At 39.1% G+C, this 17,855-nt stretch overlaps 1 protein-coding gene across 1 annotated transcript in view; it reads left to right on the top strand.

Annotated features, from left to right (window-relative positions):
* Positions 1–17,855, top strand: part of LOC135468610 (transcription factor SOX-5-like) — a 117,767-nt gene that overhangs the window by 80,930 nt on the left and 18,982 nt on the right. The window contains exons 3-4 of the mRNA XM_064746952.1: positions 1,813–2,458; positions 11,307–11,343. Coding sequence (XP_064603022.1) covers positions 1,817–2,458; positions 11,307–11,343 — 679 coding nt within the window. The 5' untranslated portion in view covers positions 1,813–1,816. The remainder of the gene's footprint in view (positions 1–1,812; positions 2,459–11,306; positions 11,344–17,855) is intronic.

Consider the following 17,855-nt stretch of genomic DNA (forward strand, 5'->3'; position numbering starts at 1 on the left):
CTCTTGTCCATTATTTATTTCTGGATTTTTGTATTTGTGGAGAACATGACTTTTAAAAGCTGCATGCATCATCGTATTTAATAATGTCAGTGAAAATGTCAGAAAAAAATGATTTTGCATGCATTTCCTGGTGTGACTTCCTGAGCTGTTGTGATTGGTTCAAACCTTCAGATTGGCAATGTTTTACATAAATTCGATTGTGTCTTTCGTGTGTGATTTATGGCCTCTCTCCTAGTGTTTTATATCATTCTCCAGGGTCTTTTGTGTCCGGCCATCCACGAATAGCTCCATTCTTTGTTGCTCCTTTGTTTTGTGGTGTTTATCACTGAAGCTTAGGCATTTATTCTGCTCCATAATTCAAGCTTGATTGATCAGAAACAGATGCAAGGGCCATTGAAATGTCATCATAAATATTTATTAATTACATTTTACCTACCTACCTGAGAGAGAGGATAGGGTGTGGTGGCGAACCTTGTAAACACTGGCCTTCTTCATGCCCCAGGCTCTACTGTTTAACATATAAACACTCTTTTGTTTGTGTCAACTGATATTGTGGAAGAATTTTAATATTCAGTGAATGGTTCTTCTGAAAATGCTTGATTGATTTCTCAGTGCTCGGTGTCGAGGTGCGAAAAGTTATGGCTAGTCGAGGCAAAGCTGACAGAAGATATCCTCATTTAAGCATTCTCCGACACTCCAATTGTAACCGATAAAAACCTCGTTATTGATTCAGCAGTACATTCATACGGCAGCACAGGCTGAGGAAAATTAGGATGTTCTCCGTAGCAGCAGACTGGCAATACACACTCTATTGAAGTACGAAGAGTCTTTGTGGAAGAGTTTTAACCATGTGATGAGTTGGCAAGGCCTAATACTAACTCCGACCTTTTCTCAATTAGGCTGCACAATACCTGTACACCATTCCTCTTCTACGAGCTCTTATCAGCATGTAAATATTTCACCACGGTTTTTCTGATGCCCCCCTCTTTTTTTTTTATTTTCCACCCTGCTCAGAGAAATCGCAAGGACACGTTTGGGAATTGGCCGACAATAACTCCTGATGGAATTGTTTTGTCTGATAGTTCATCTATCAATAATAGATCACCATGGCAGAGAAGGTTCTCGTGTTGTAGAGGCTTATCACAGGCGTTGACAAGAGGCTCTCACCTGAACCAGTGATTCTCCTCTTGATTAGGGCCGATCAGAAATCAAGCATGGCCACAGATCGACAACTTACCTCATGGAAAACTTGATCCCTTTTTAGATGGGCGGAAAATTGAGAAGATTGCCCAAAGGATGGGGCGTAATTAATTTCAGACTGTTTCCACTCAAGCCTGCCTGTTGTCTTGATCACCACTGTTCACAGAGCTGTTTGTGATGTCGTGCATTTTTTATTACGACGGCACAGATCTCTGCCACTTTTGTAGCCACCATTGTCGATGCTGGAATTTTTTTTGCTTTGTTTTTCACCTTTTTTTTTTTTTTGTTTAAGCTTTTGTTTTTTTTTTTTCTTTGTTTCAAGTCAGTGTGGCCTTAACAATTCCTGCAGTATTGTAACAGTAGTCAGGCCCTCATTGTCAAAGCGTAAACACTTACCTGTATTTCAGCTTAGCGCCCCCTTGGGACGTGACAACAGGGCTGCAGGCACTGGTGCGGTGGCTTTTGTCACTTAAGTAAGCAGCGGCAAACAGTCGAACCATCTCCCGATGGAGGTTGAGAAAAAGCCTAAATGATTATCAATTATGTATAATTAATCAAGGTACAGCTCAAACAGACACTGCTTATCCATTCCACCCTTTTGTTTCGTTGCAGGGATATGTCTTCTAAGCGGAAAAACACGCCAACAAAGCTGACAAAAGACGAACTCGTTGTCGAGCGAAGCAACCTTCACAACAAGACAGACGGGGAGAACAGTAACTCCGAAAGCGAAGTGGACAGTGACTCTCAGATTCCTCTTCACATCGTAACGAAGACTGACCAATCTGACGCGGATTTGTCAGATTCTGCGACTGGATCTGATAGACCCCGAAGCAAAAAACAACGCATTCTGCAGAGTGTTCAACAGGACTCTGGATCAGAATCAGAAAATAGCAATAATAACAATAACAACAATATCTCCTCTCATTTTACCCACAATAGCAATAATATTATTAACAATAATAACAACAACCACATAATCGCCACAACAAAGCCCTCCTTTGGGCTGCAACGAAAATCTATGGAAAGTGTTCTCAAAAAACTTGGTGCCAAACCCAGTGACATGCAAGAGACTGGAAGCCTGAGTCACGTTAATGCTGGAAACCATATGGCCGGAACCAGTGCACCAAACACTGACATGCTGGAAGGAGTACAGGCCGTACTAAACGCAGACGAACTCAGCGTCAACGACAAAGACAAACGTCTGAGTGATCTTATTGCTCATCTTCAAATCCTGAAGGAAAGCCTGCATAAGCAAAAGGTAAGACAAAAATTTGTTGTTTTTTTTTCTTGTCTTGAACTTTTCTTTTCAAATTTAAAGTTTTTGAACAAGCTGAATTTGCCAGGTTTTATTGCAACGTTTGAGAAGTAAGGCTATTTTTTGAGGTGACATAATTGTAGAAATCTCACAAAATATAAACGTCATGTCTGACATTCGTATACCATCCCTAGTCCGTAAAGGGCGTTCCAAGTCGATAATGGGAATAGACCCTCAGAAGGCTCCGTATGGAAGTACTTTCAAAATTTGTTGCAGCTAGTGTTATGTTTAAACAAGATCATGTTTTTAATGGAAGTGGAAGGGTAATCTCTGTATGGTGAAGGCATAGACATGCTGGGTTAATTAAATTGAGGGTAATAGAATTTCTGTTCTTCAGTGATTTTTATCACTTGATGAGGTATCAAAACATAAAACCTGAAGCAAGGTATTAATCCACATAATTTACACCTATGATTAAGCGCTGAGAAAAGGAGAACGAGTTGTTAATTGATTACGATGTCCGACCATTATTGTATATGTCTAAAAAGCATTTTGTTTTCCATGGTGAAAGTTTGTTAGAAGGACAAACCAGAGATAAAGCTTTGGGGTTAGTTTAGTGTCTTGGTATCAGAGACATACGTGTATATATATCATTTCACTGCTCTATGGTGTGGTGCTTGAAGATGTCTTGGTCTTGTCATCTGGAAGACATTTTGTCTGTTAGAGAAAAAAAACAACCAGCTGTCAGAGAGAGTTGAGATGTTTGTCATTTGTCACCTTACATCATCTCTGCGAACTCTGCCGTCACCTAACAGCGCCACCTGTCATCCGAACTTGGCCTTCGGCATTGAGCAGGCCTGTCACTTCTACTGTCTCTAGGTTGTGGAACTCTTTGACAGCAGAGATAAAAAAACTGGTGACAGAGCCTACATGTGTTATCTGTTAATTTGCCGACGAAGCAGAAAACTATTCTGCTCAATTAGTTTCAATTGTCTTTTGAACTCTTTACCTATTTTTTCACCTAGTGCTCTTTTTGTTTGGCGATCAATCACATTTAGAAGTGTCTGTAGATTAGCTTACAGATTCAGACAAGTCTTTTCGAGCTGTAAAACACAGAGTGTTTTATGAACTGGGCAAGTGACAGAACCGATCATTTTGAACAATTGACACTGTTTCACACATTTGTTAAAAAAAATAACAAAAACATCTAATGGTATTTTTTTTAAAATCCAAAAGCCTGATGCCTTTTGCTAATATACATGTCGTATGAAGGAGCAATTATGTGGCTAAAATATAAATTAAAAATACCAATTAAAAGAACGACCAAGGGTTCGGAAATACTGTTTTGGCCGCAATTTCTAATAATTGCTTGATATATGATTTATAGCATTTTTTTCCCTTACTACATAATTGTTATGAGTTAAAAATTACCCATCAGAAATGTATTTCATATACATGTATATACATATGTTTAAGAACATGTGTTTATATACATGTATTCAGATGTGTTCATGTATACACAAAAAAGGAGCTAGATCAAAGTTCAATTGGCAGGAAGGATGTCATACTGTGAATCTGAGCACTGAGTCTAGCACCATTCTTGTGAAGTTTAATAGGAAATAATGTAAAATACTAAAATATTAAGCCCTTTGTGGCTACAGTCTGTTGGATAATTCGTGAAAAGCTAGCCTTACGATAATTTGAAAGTTAACTACTTGGTGTGGGAGACATTTTCCTCTTGTTTTGATTTTTTCCTCACAAATGCTACTTTTATTTTAATATGGAGTTTTAAGAATTAACTTAATTTTCAGGCGTTTTTCTTTTTTTTGTTGTTGTTTTCTTTTCAGTTTTTAGAAATATATACATTAGACTTGTTAAAGATACATTTAGGTTAAAGATACATGTAGGTTAGGTTCAGGCTGCGTGGGTGTATATGTCAAGTGAGAGTCATGTAAGCAATAGTAATTTTCTAGCATTGTGTTTAACTCGGGGAACTTCATAGCAGAGGAAGCCTGGCAGAATGAAAGCATTAAATGTAGGGATGTGCTGCCTAGGTTGTCAGACAATATAGGCAAGCTGCCTTAACATCGATCTTCAGGTAAGAGATCCATGAGCCAATTTTCAACTCCCAGCTTTTGCTTTTACGAGTATGTGTTTTCATATATAGTTCTGTTTGTTTTGTGGTGAAATTAAGGGTTGAGAGGGTTAGTTTCTTCGTTTCCTTTCTTTTCTCCCCTTTTTTTCACCGGCTCACTTTTTTATACATTTTTTTTCTCTTAAATTATTGACAGCTTTCTTTGGTATTCATTAAGCGGGGATTATTTCGTCTTGGCTAAGCAGACAGCTGTTTCGAGAGCAATCGAAGAAGTGCCAAAACTTGAGGATCATTCCTCTCCTTTTCGACAGCTAATTATCTTGATCCGAGACTGCCATTACAGTCGTTTGTTTTCATACCCACTATAATTATGCTTTTTTTCCCACCAAATAGGTTTTTTTTTGCACCTTTCTCAAACCACAATGGTCCACTATTTATGACAGCTCATTTAACCAAAGACAACATCCGGATTTTCGCAAACTGCATAGTTTTGGCAGCTGACCAATATTAATGGAATCTGCATACTTCCCACTCCCACACCCCATTTCCCTGAGGAATAGATTGCAGCGAACAGCAGTTGTAGGAAATGTATTTTTTACAACAGCCGATTTTACCTAAGTTGCAAAATTTTCTTTGAACGCTTTTTCTATTGACTGAAGAAAACAAAAAATGACTAATGTTATAGAATTTACCTATACATCATATTTCTACATTTTAACATGTGTTCACTTTTTCCCTAGTTTCAGTCTTAAACCTTGTATAAAGTGAAATGTTCCAGATTGGCTGAAATGATCTTAACTTTTTTCCTTTATGTGGATTGTCTAATTTTAAAGAGGGTAAAGAGAGTGGGTGTGGTTAATAGAAGTTTTTAGTGCTTTCTGGTCTAAATAGATACAGCCAGAATCTTTGTAGGGTAGGTATAATATCTCCCGATTTTTAATTCTGTCCTTGACGATGTACATGTAAATGAGCTGGATGGAGTGTATACCCAGCTGTCTGGCAGATCATCCCACAAACAGGCAGTTGTCAAACAGAACAGCCCCAGAGCAGAACACTGTAGCCCTGTGTGAAGTTATAGCCACTTCCATTGGCTGATTCTCTAACACCCCTCTCCCTAAAGTAATTAAGGGTACAAAGCCAGCACACACGTGCCTCTGTCTTAACTTCTTATCAGCTTATTCAGGAGTTGGTTTTAGTGCTGTGTGACTGGCTGTCGATGAGATCACCGCGAGATCAAATCACGGAAGTCGGAGCCGGCCAAATACAAAGCCACATCCAAAAGATCCAGAGTCACAAAGCCAAGGGATAGTACAAATATACAAAGGCTTGCAGGAAAAACTTGTCATTACATGATTCTCATTTTTCTGTGATGTTTTATTTGCATCATACATGTTGTTCTGTGGTATGTTTGTGATAATATTAAATACACTGTGTTGGTGTCTCTTGAACGGTAATTAATGATCATTAGATTCCAGTTGTTTAACCAGGTTGTTGTAAGGGAATGCATGCATCAGTTCGCTTCCAGAGGGGGACCTTCATACGATATGAAATACTCAACATAAAATGACATGGTTTTGTGTTCATATTTCAAAACATTTTCTGAATGAATTCCATTATTTTTAGCAAGTAATATCAAAAACTGGCAATTATGAAGATATATTCATTCATATTTTACTGGTAAAATCTTTCTATTAGCCAAAAGAAAAAGACAAGAAAGAGGAAAAACCAGTGATGTAAAGTTTCCTTAAATCAATATTTACAGTTTTGTTGTAATGTTGTGTCTTCCTCTTGACACTATATAGCTGAACTTCTACTAGGTTTATTTGTTACTGTCAGCCGCCTGTCTTTCTTGCATTCGTTTGCGCCGTTTCCAGCTATGGGGACAGCAGGAGAAAAGACTACATAACTGTTTACATATTTAGCTGCAGATTTCACACTGTTAAAATATTTGTTAGAAGATATCAGCACGCGAGAGCTAAGACACTAGATTTCCAGAGCCCTTAATGTCCTAATGCACCCCTCAAAGACTCAGCAAACATATTTTTGAATTCCAGACTGAATTCTTTTGTTGAAGATTTATCAGCTTGTTTGCCAGCATGGACACCACTCTGTACAATGTTCCTCATAGTCCTAATTTGTGACAGCAGGACCCTTAAGGAAACAGTTATTAAGGACTTGGCGCTATGATTAATGTTAAGTGGATTGTAGCATGTACATTTTTTTCTTTGTCTTTCATTATTTTTTTTGAATAACTATTTTAAGCTTTTGAAACTTTGGTGATAAGATTGTATTACCGGTATCTCATTGTGTCAAATTTTACCGTGTGAAGAAGTCTTTCTTGTCAATTTGTGTCTTTTGACTGAAGACAAACAGGTGTTTGTCAGAAACACAGTTTCTTCACTTTTAGATATTTCAGAGGTCTATTTGAATTTATCAAAGTGTCCCAGAATGTCTTTCCTTTTAGACATACATGTTGTAGTCAAAATTGATAAAATTTTTTCATAGTGTTCTGGTTTTAAATGCCACAATTCTAAACATTTTCATGCTATCTCCATCAAGATCCTAGTAAAGCTTTTGGATGCGTGTTTTTTTTTTTTTTTTTTTTTTTTTTTTTTTTTTGAAGAACTAGCCCTATAATTCGTAATTAAACAAACTGTTAATAATATGTCACTTAACCAGCATGGTTAGCATCGTGCAGAGAAGTTCCACTGGAGTAATCAAGTTTATGCCTTTGTTATGTAAGTGGGGCATTATGTTAAAGAATAACTAAATTCCTGGCTCATCACAGTGGGAATTCTCCCCCATACAAGATGATAACCTTAATAGACAGTGACACCTGGGCTGGGCTTTTGTTGTTGGTTAAAATCGGCTGCCTTGTGGTTTGACGGCCGGCACATGTGCACAACGGTATGCAGGTAGTATTGCCAGGGTAAAATCAGGCGCTGACACATTTTGGAGAAGGGCGTGATGGGATACTATCTGACATTGATGCAGTATGATGGAAAGGTCTGACTACCTGTGTTAGGCCGCAGGATTGATTGCCTGAGACAGCAAAGCGCAGATATGCTAGAGGAAGTTCTCTCAAGTCTGACGCTTCGCAAAATACCACTGTCCATAGCAATAGAATAAGGAACCTGCCACAGATCTGTACCTACATGGGATTAAAACTGGCTCAAGACAAGGCAGAAGGAGTACTTACTGAATGCTTTTGTGTCTTTATGGATGCGGGTGGTGAAAATTTACAACTATCTTAGATTTGTGACGGGGCAAGCGATAAGGCATAGCTGCGAAAATGCGCTGTTATCGTAAAATTTTGTCGTCGGGGCTCATGCAAAAGCTGGTGGCATCCTGCATAAATGGATGAGGGAAATATGGCGACATAACTACACAGGGATGATAATAATGATTGACGGGCCTTGTTTTAAGCTGACAATTCATGTATCGCCTTACCGAACTCACTTGTCTAATAACCTTACTGCTAACCTTATCAGAAAGTGAGGCCGCCAAATGGACATTGGGAGTTATCTGTCGTTTGTTCGCGTTACTTATAGATATTAATGCTCTGTCATAACCAGTGATAACTGAAAGAGGATCTTAGCCTTAAAGACTATGCTAATGGGAAGAAATTAGCAAGCCTTTATCTTGGGCAAATACCCCGTTATTTACACCCAAAACACCCTAACCCCTTATCATCAAATCAACTTTTCAAGGCAAATTTTGCGGATTGCTTCATCGTTAACCTGTGAAATGACTGATAAAAGGTGGTCAGCCGTTATATAGATTAGGTCAGTCATCAGAAAGCGATCATTGCTTCATATTTCATATAAATGAGACTGACAAAGAGTTTTAGATAAGCCTCATCACAATCCGATGAGAGATAGTATTCATTATTCTTGGGAAGCATGATAGATGTGTTTGTATGGAGAAGGACATTTTGTCTCCAAATAGTTTTCTCAGAACTCTGTTAACAGTGAAGTAATGATCAGTAATGCGAGTTAAAATAGAATGACACTCATATTTTTACATGTAGATCACATGCTCAGATGTGTAACTTCTCCGCAAAAATTACATTTTGTCTTGAACATATGTCATTGAAGAACTTCTAGGGAAGTGGAAGTAAAGCTCAAGTTAGAGAATTAAATGTCACTGTGTACATGTATTTCTAAGAAAGTTATGCTGTTCGTTTGGTCATAGGTGGACAGTTTTATCCTTATTTGGGATTGATGCTTTCTGGGTATAGCACAGACTCAAGTGCTGAAAATCAGTCACTTGCTGGATTCTGTAAGCATTGACCAGTTGTAATGATGAAGTACAGCCGACCTCCTAGTTCCTCAACTAACCACATGTCCAAACAGCAGAAGGGACTGTCTATAACAGACCTCACTTTTGTTATTCGGACCCCCCATAATCAACCTCCACCCCACCCCAATCTCCAATGATCAACTTCCAATGAGCCTTTGTCTTCCCAGTGTTTATCTCGAAGCTTTTATGTAGAAGATGCCCACAGTAGGGCCCTAGACTAAAGTTTGAAGAAGTTTCGGCCAGTGTATAAACCCTCGAGATGGCATCTGACATTCCGCAGGTCTGGCAGAATAGTGGAGGGAAATTTTTCAAGACCTCTTCACAGCGTCCTCCCCCCTCCTTCCCTTTGGTTTGTACGATTGTCTCAGATTGACTTCACTTATTCTCGAAAACTGTTGAGAGACAGAGTTAATGTGCTCATTGTACAAGCTCCGCACATCGTCTGTGCCCTTGCATTCCCTTTAATGGAAATCGTGTAGCATATTATCAAAGTCATTGTTGAGATTACATTAAATTGTGTATTGAACCTCCTGGGCTGGTCTGCCTCTGCATTTTGATACAGGCGTCTGATCGCGTTGCTTACACTCCCGCTTTGAATGAGGCATTAAAGCAAGAAGCCGAGGGCTATTGTTGAGGGAAAGCTAATCAACTGTTACATGAATGCTTCTCAAGACATCTGATGGGGGGAAGCGCTAGGGCGGATTCTCATGCAAAGTTCCCCGTTTCAGCTGAGTGGCGGATCCACGGGATGGCTAGAGAGGACACAATTGTTCTGATGGATTGAAATAGAAGCTCGATTCTCTCCCACAATGTGCTTCGATTTACCAATTTGGAGTTCACCGTTCCCTTAGGTTCGGTGACACTGCCCCGTTTCGCTGAAAGTCAATTTGTGCAAGATGCTTTTTGGTTGTTTACTATTTCTAGTCTTCTCTACAAACACCTCCAACCACCCCCCACCCCCAATTCTCCCCTGTATCCCACTCAACGCACAAACCTTAGCCCAGAACTAGAGGAGGACCCATTTCCTTTTGTACAAAATGCCTATTATTTCGGTGAGAGGAGAAAATCGTATTTTCTTGCCACTTTTCTCTCTGATTTGGTCAACGGGAGTACACTGGCATGCACTGATCACAAATCCTAGCAAGTCACTAATGGGAAATAAAACGCTGGCTTCCAGGAGAGTTGAGGAATTAGATGTAGACAATGTAGCTTTTAGTTAAAATAAAAATCAGCGCCCAGCCACAGGCATAATGGGAATCATACGCATGCACATAGGGAGGAAGTGAGGTGGGATGGCTAAACATTTACATGCCCATCTGCGTTAGTTGCTAAGAAAACATTTCCTCTGGATATGCATGTCACAAAAGGATAAGTCTTTGTAAGAAATGGATTCCAGATGCGAGGAATGAGAAGAAAGCCCTGTATTAAGTTGGCTGATAATTTATCAATTTTCGTCTCATTAGGACCCCCAATGCACTGTCAGAGCCAAGGCCTTATTCTGTCCACTTGAGATTTGCGGCGAATCAAAGAAAACGCGGAGTGTTGTTCTCTCGTTGTCTTTGATATAAATTTCATTTATTGGCCCTGGCTGTACTGCGGTGGCTTGATGAGACAAAAGAGAATTTAAGTAGTGAGAACTTTGTATTCCAATAGTGAGTAGCCTGATGTGAAGTACGGTTAATAACTCAAAAGAAACACATCAAAAACGATCGGAGCTCATCTCCTTCTCTCCTCAGCTTGACCTTTGGTGCAGCTCTACGGTTCTAACGAAAAGACAATTCAAGTCAATCTTTTGCAATGCAATGCTCGATGATTGTGGCTTTAATGGAAATTGACGTCTCTACCTTGACGAAGGAATGGGACGCATTATCCGTGCGTGTATCGGCCACTTCCAAGGCTTTAATGCTGCGTGCATTCGGTTTACAGTTTTGGAGAAAGTAAGGATAATACGGCTGTTAACGACAGGAATTGTGGGCTGAGCGCGAAAAGGCTAATAGTCTTAACCAACCCCTCAGATGGAAGGGAACAAATCAGATTATTCCTTGTGAAACACATTTCTCCAGTACAACAACAACTGAGCTCTGACCACTTCAGTCCTAACAATAAGACTTTACAGCCAACCTATTATTTATCGCACTCAAGAAAAATACTTCATGAAACCTTAATATTGTTGTGGAGCTTAAGAACAATAATCACTGTTTTTATTGAAATGTGAGTTTGTGATTTACTTGTCAGCATGTATACATCTGGATGACACGGTTTTATTACCTCCATCAGAATTGGTGTTTAATTATTTACTTAAATATTATGAAAAAAAATGTATATGTGTACTATTTAAACCCTTGTAACATTTGAATGTATTTCTTTGCAGTTCTCACAAACTTTGTAGGAAATTGTTTTAAAATATTTGTTTTAAAAAAAAAACTTATCTGATTTTCTTTATTTTCTTTCCAGCCTGAATCTAAACAAATAGATGACAACGTAGAGACAGGTAAGTTTTATTTTGGTATGTACATGTATGTGTGTTTGTAAAGAGCCTAAGTATAGGTTCCCTAATAATTTCCATTCAAAAAACGGCCAGAGCTGTTAATAATTCCCTACCCTGCCAGTAGAGTCGTTTTCATTTACACACCCTACTGTGTTAGTCCACTTCAAACTTTGGTACTTGTAATAAATGATGTGCTGGCATTAGTAGAGAGAAAACAAAAGTCATTTATTGTGTTAATTCCCCACAGTGTGTGGTCCAAGATGTCTAAAAACATCGCCTTGTGTCAGAATTGTTCCCCTGCTGTCTTAAAATACAAACTCTTGCACTTAGTTAACCCAAAAAAACAATATTCCTACTTCCCATTATTTGACATCTGGTAAGAGACAGACTTTAAGCTGAAGAAGTCCCAAAAAAAGGGAGGCAAGTTAAATACCCTCCTGAGATTCCAGACCCTGGCCTGTAACTGCCAGCCTATTTTCAGCCCAAGTGTTTTTATATGTTTTTTTTCCTTTCGCTCTCTGAGAATGAGAAAGAAAATCTGAATTGTTTTCAGTCATGTCATGCATTGTGGGTTTAGTTTATCAAGTGTTTGTGATCGTCGTTTCTACAGTTGAATTAAAATGAAGTTGTTCATGTAAATGAAAGTCTAATAGTCTGCGTTTTAGCACTAAAATGCCTACATGTTACTAGCACCCGACATCTGGCTAATGGGAAACGGTATACAGCATAACTTAAGTTACATGTATGTGTTGAAAGAAACAATTAACATGCATGTACATCTCCTTTCATGCATTTATTTTACATATGATAGATTAGAACGAATGGCTTGCTATTTGTTTGGATTTTATTACACACATAATTAAGCCTGAGACTAATCCCAAGTACAGCATACAGTTTGTAAGAGTTGTTTCTGTTTCGAGTTCAGTATCACAAGGATTTGCAATCTCCCTTATTAGTTTTAGCTACCAAAAGGTTTCCTTGTCAACATTTTTTTTTTTATCTATGACAGTTACAAGTAGATGTACATCTGGGTTTTAATGTGACCATGTGGGGAATTGTCACACATTTGGACACACGCAGGTTCAGTCGGATCATTTCTGCGCTTCTGCTTTTTGTCTGGACATTCTTCAACTTTGCATTATCATTCCCACGCGCTTGGGTGGCGCAGACTGCGCGCTGTGATCAGTTTTATATTTAATGCCATTTGGCCAGAGCTGTTTTGTAACTTTTGTCAGCAGCCTGTCATAAAAACGGAAGCTCTCATGAGGCCTGTATGATGTGCAGATCAGAGAGGAGTTAGATTTTTGGGGGGGGGGGGGGGGGGAGACAGGGACAGATAATTTATTGCAAAGGAAAACCACAAGCTACTAAAAGTGTATAAAATGAACCAAAGTCACTAGCATTAATAGACTTTTCATGGTGTTGAAATCCGTTTGCCTTAGCATAGTTAGTTTAATTTTTTTCCAGTAAGTTTAAGTTTCTGTCTTAAAATTTTTACCTTGACAATAAAGATACACATCTTCATAATTTTCAGAGTTACATTCATCTTAAAAAATGTTTTGAGATCTGTATGGAAAATGTGAGATTCATCACCCAAATTAATGTATAACAATCTTTGTTTGCTTTCAGAAAGAAATTTTTGTCAGGCCAGTTTTTAGAGCAAATACAGCACTTATAATAGTGTACTTCGGTCAGTTTTCCATAAATTTATATGACATGACAGGTCATGACCTTTGTACTCCAAGAACCTGTCTGCCTTATGATGGAGATCAAAACTAAGCTCATCTTTTTCACTCTTGGGGGCAGGGAATATATACCCATTTGTCTTCTCAATTTAGACCAGGGTCCATCACCCTTTATCACACTATGAGGTTCCTAGCTGGTCTCCCACCCCCAGCTTGATGTGAACATTCATCCTAACATCTTCACATCTCCAGTTTACTCTCGAACCTTCCATAAGTCATATTTCTCACTAACTGTTATCATATAGCCCAGTGTTTATTAAGTCCTCAAAAGAATTGTGGGTGACAACCATTATTGGTAAAAGAGGGGAGGGGTGGGATGAGTTACTGTCTGCTCATTATCAAGGCTGACCACCCACATCCACTATTATATCTCAAACCAAGGCCATAAGAGCGAATTTAGGAAGCAAAAAAAATTAACCGTCACTTAAAAAAGCAGTATTGATATGGTTAAAACTATAACACAGAGGGGCTTCTGTTTTTCACTTGGCAGCTGAAGAACGGATTCAGTTTTTTGAGGCAACCAGAAGTATCACTCAGAACAGACCTCACAAAGGCCGAACTTTTAATTTCCTCTATCTATAGGCGAAAAACTAACTCCCTGTTACTCTTCAGTAACTGGGCTGTTTCCTTTTTGCAAAATTTTGTTCACAAACAACAGAGGCAGTTTTGTATTACAAGCAGTCTTTTAGGGCTGTGTATTAAAGTCAATATTTCATTGCCATGTTGAACATTTTTTTTTTTTTTTTGATTATTAACTGTTAAAAATGTGAAAATAAACACCCCTTTGTCAATTCCACAACCAAAGAAGTTAGGAAAGTAGGAATGCCAACTTGAATATTTTTAATAAAATTAATGCAATGAAAAATCTTACATTATATACAGGGCAATTGTTGGCATTGTTAAGTGGATGGAACTCAGGTATATTTTGATAACTTGAAAAGGAAAACAAGTGTCATCTTGGACAAATGAACAAAAAAGAAAGAAGACAAGCTTGCTGGATTTTGGGCTGTGTATTCCTGTAGTAATAGTACCCAGAAAGATGAAATGTCATGTCAGTATCCCTTTTGAAAGCATGTGTCAAAAAGTACATGATGCATGTCACTGTTAAGACTGGTTGAATGTGAAGAGGCAAACACAAAGCCAGTCAGCATGATGAGTGTGAGGTGGATCAGGATGTTAGCAAGTTCCTGGCTAAGTTTTGTACTTGTAAGCAGGGGGAATGAGTGTGAACAGATGAACAGGAGGTAGAGATGTTAGCAAACTTTGCCGTCTGATTAATACAGCCTCTCCCACCTAGTCAAGTTTATTGTCCTCACTTCCTCTGTGGCTCCCAAACCTCTGTTCTAGATGGATCCTGCAGAAGGGATGTTGGGCTATGAACAGTTGTGTTTCTACTATAGCAGCTTGGTGCATGCCTTTAATTGCATCGTAGAATAGCCACACTGTTATCATTGAAGCCTCGGGAGTTGTCGGGGAGGAAAACAGAAGGAAGAAATGAAAAATGCTGCGGTAGCCATTAATCAAGGATGCGCGGCAATGCCAAAAACCTCGAGATGATACGTGGAAAATCTGTCTTCTATTGCAAGCACATGTTGTTAATATAGCAAAGGGGGGTTGGGAAATGATATTAAAAGGAAGTTTGCTTCTGTACTCTGTTGCAAATTCTCTCCCATGGAGATATTATTCCAGGCAGTCAACATTGGGGCTCATGTTTCCCTGTACCCCCCTTCTCCCTCTTCCCCCTCCCACACTACTAGAGATCCTGTTACCCAATACCACCACTAAACTAAGCCACTGTTCTCTATCCCCAGTCTTTGTACAGTCTTAACCATCTTACAACTGACTTTACTTATACCAAAGATCAAGAAGATAGCCACTGAAATACAGCAATGGTGGTATCGGGTTATGCCACATAATACACTAGATCAAGCAGTTTGCGGCTTCAAATTCCACATTTAGATTTTTATGTAGCGATGGCAGCCTAACGGTTTTACATGTGCCTAAGATTTATAGCCTTAGCTGTTTCTACTGAAGGGAACCTGATCTTTAAGGGAAGTAGGCAATGTGTTAAGAGTAGGTATGAATGGGGACCTATCAGGAATGATATTAGTGTAACCGTTTGTCAGTTTGCCACGGCTGATAACATCCTAAAGACCATGTTTTGCCACTGTGAAGGCTGTAGTGCTGCCAGATACTGGGTTACACCACTGATGACCATCAGTGGTGTCAGTAGAGAGAGTGCAAACAGTGCCATATAAATGAATGGTGACGTTTGCATGAACGTTATAATGTTGTTCACCTGAAAGTTATGATGTTCGCCTGAGCTGTATTGTATAGTGTACAGTACATAAAGGTTGTTGTAAATACTAACACGGTCAAAAGAATGTAATTTAGTTTCAGTGAACATGGTTAAATTTTCTTGATGGATGAAACTTCATCAAAGTTATCGAAGCGTGCAATATTTGTTATACAGAAGACTCTTACGGTAGAAAATGTTATACGTGGTTGAACAATACACGAATAATAAGGTAAATTGCATGTCAACTTGAACAGTCAGGGATGGCTTACGGTGTGAGCGGAGCATTGCTATTTGATGGTTAGAACTTTGTTATCTAAAGTTGTCACAACACAGTCAAATTAAGTTTGGTTTTAAAAATGTAAGCAAATGCTCAATTTAATGTTTAATTTGCGTATCTTAAAGTTGGAAAAGATCAAAAGAAAAAAATTTAAAATAAAACTGTGATAGTGCCGTGCATATGAGCACTGTCTGGAATTACAGGCTTTCGTTGCAGTGCCCTGGAATGGATACATTACCTACATGTGCACAGGAATGGATACATTACCTACATGTGCACAGAAATGACAGCACTCCAGGCTAGAACTCTGCAAAGCTTATAGACAGCCAGTGGATATGACACTTGACAGTTTACCCATTGATATCAGCTGTGAAATTTCACCCTCTTGTTAGCCCACAGTTACAGTTAGTCTTCCTGTGGGTCAATAAGTGCATCACCACCCTCACCCCCCCCCCCCCCCTCCACCTCCCTCCCCCAACTTCTTCTTGTTTTTCCACATGACTTCTTCAAAGTAGAAATGCCATTCCACAATACTCCATAATTAACATGAACGGCTGTACCTAATTACTACGGGTGATTCCCTAACAATCGAAGTTCGTGAGCAGACAGGGGCATGCAGCCGGTTGTGCCGCAAGCCCTGTTCTCTGACAGGCATGCACAATAATACCTTGACTGTTCTTTGTTTGGTTTTGTCTTACATTTCGCCAGCTCTTACAGCTCTACCTTCTTTTCAGCTACTTAGTCTTGCCAGATGAGCCAACTTAAGTGACTAGATTTTTGAGCTCCTGTTTCTAACTCCTAAACTGTCTTTCTCGTTGCCGATGTTTACTGGGCTTAACCCTGCTTATAGATCCCTTTGCTCAGCCGCACTGTTATGGGACAACTTGCTTTACAAGGATTGCTGGAGGAAATTAGGCCTCTATTGTTTGGACTTGTAAATATTTGCCAGTAACTTTTTTTTAACTCACCACTGCTATGTCGTGAACTGTGGCAATGCATTTTTTTCCCCTAGTTTGCCCTTCGCTTGTTTTGCCACCTTTTCGGTCGTAGGAGGTGAGGAAAGACATGTCCTGATAAAACTGGGGGTTTCTATCCATGCCTTGGACATTTGTTGGAACAGTTGTTCTGCCTGAGTTCTGTTCATGTGTCACCTGTGTCCTTCTCACCACACACATACACAGCACATATCTCTCCCTATTCGCCCCCCCCCCCCCCCCATGATTTACAAAGACGGCTCGACCACAAACAACTTAAATAGCCCCCAGAGTGGTTGACCTTATGAAGTAAACTTTGAACACTAGGCCAGTAGGATACATCTCCTGACAGTGTCCCAGAGATCATTGTTTATATTACAGCTCCTAAAACCCACATTATCTTTTTCTTCTTTTTTTTTTTCATTTCTACGTTACCTTTTTCTTTTCCTTTTCTAATTTTTTTTTTTCATTTCTTACCCACTGAAGTATTGCCAACATTCACCATTTCTTTACCCTCTTTATTGTACCATTACAAATATGCCCATTGGCCCAAAGAAAACATTTCAGCATTTTGCGAGGAAGGTCGAAGTAAGGTCCGGAGAATAGCGCTCTTTACTCTAAGGACCCAGGGAACGGTGTGGTCATTGTTGGGGCGGAATAAGTCCACTCGGCCCGACCCTCTAAAGTTACAAAATTATAGATGCGTGTTTGATCAGGAGATGCACTCCTTATGAAGTTTTCGTTAGCCATTTTGACATGTTTGTACTGTGTGTTTGAGACAGGAAATTGGGAGCTATACATGAAGGAAATGCCGGGAATTATATGCCTATTGTAGCCAGTCCATCACTCTTTTTTCTGTTTTTTTAGTCAAACACGCTATTTTAGTGGAATTCTTCTTGAGCCAACAGAAGTTCATGATTTTTGTCCACAAAAGAATGGTATTGTGCTAGTTGATGAAGACTCCAGCTAAGACTTTACTAGGGTTTCCTCTTAGAACTTGTCCATGAAGAAACGCATCGCTGTCAATTAAGATACATTCTTTGTACTATTGTATCAGTACATTTAATACACAGCAGTCCGACACGACATGGCTTCATGTACTAATCCTCTTTTTGTGGCGTTGTTACAATATTTGTGTGAACTTTTTCATGGTTTGTAATTGTAGGCAATCTTTCTTACATTGTACATGAGCTTTTTCATGGGTTTGTAATTGTAGGCAA

This window comes from Liolophura sinensis, chromosome 6 (assembly GCF_032854445.1).
Source record: "Liolophura sinensis isolate JHLJ2023 chromosome 6, CUHK_Ljap_v2, whole genome shotgun sequence".
In the NCBI taxonomy this organism is placed as follows: Eukaryota; Metazoa; Mollusca; class Polyplacophora; order Chitonida; family Chitonidae; genus Liolophura; species Liolophura sinensis.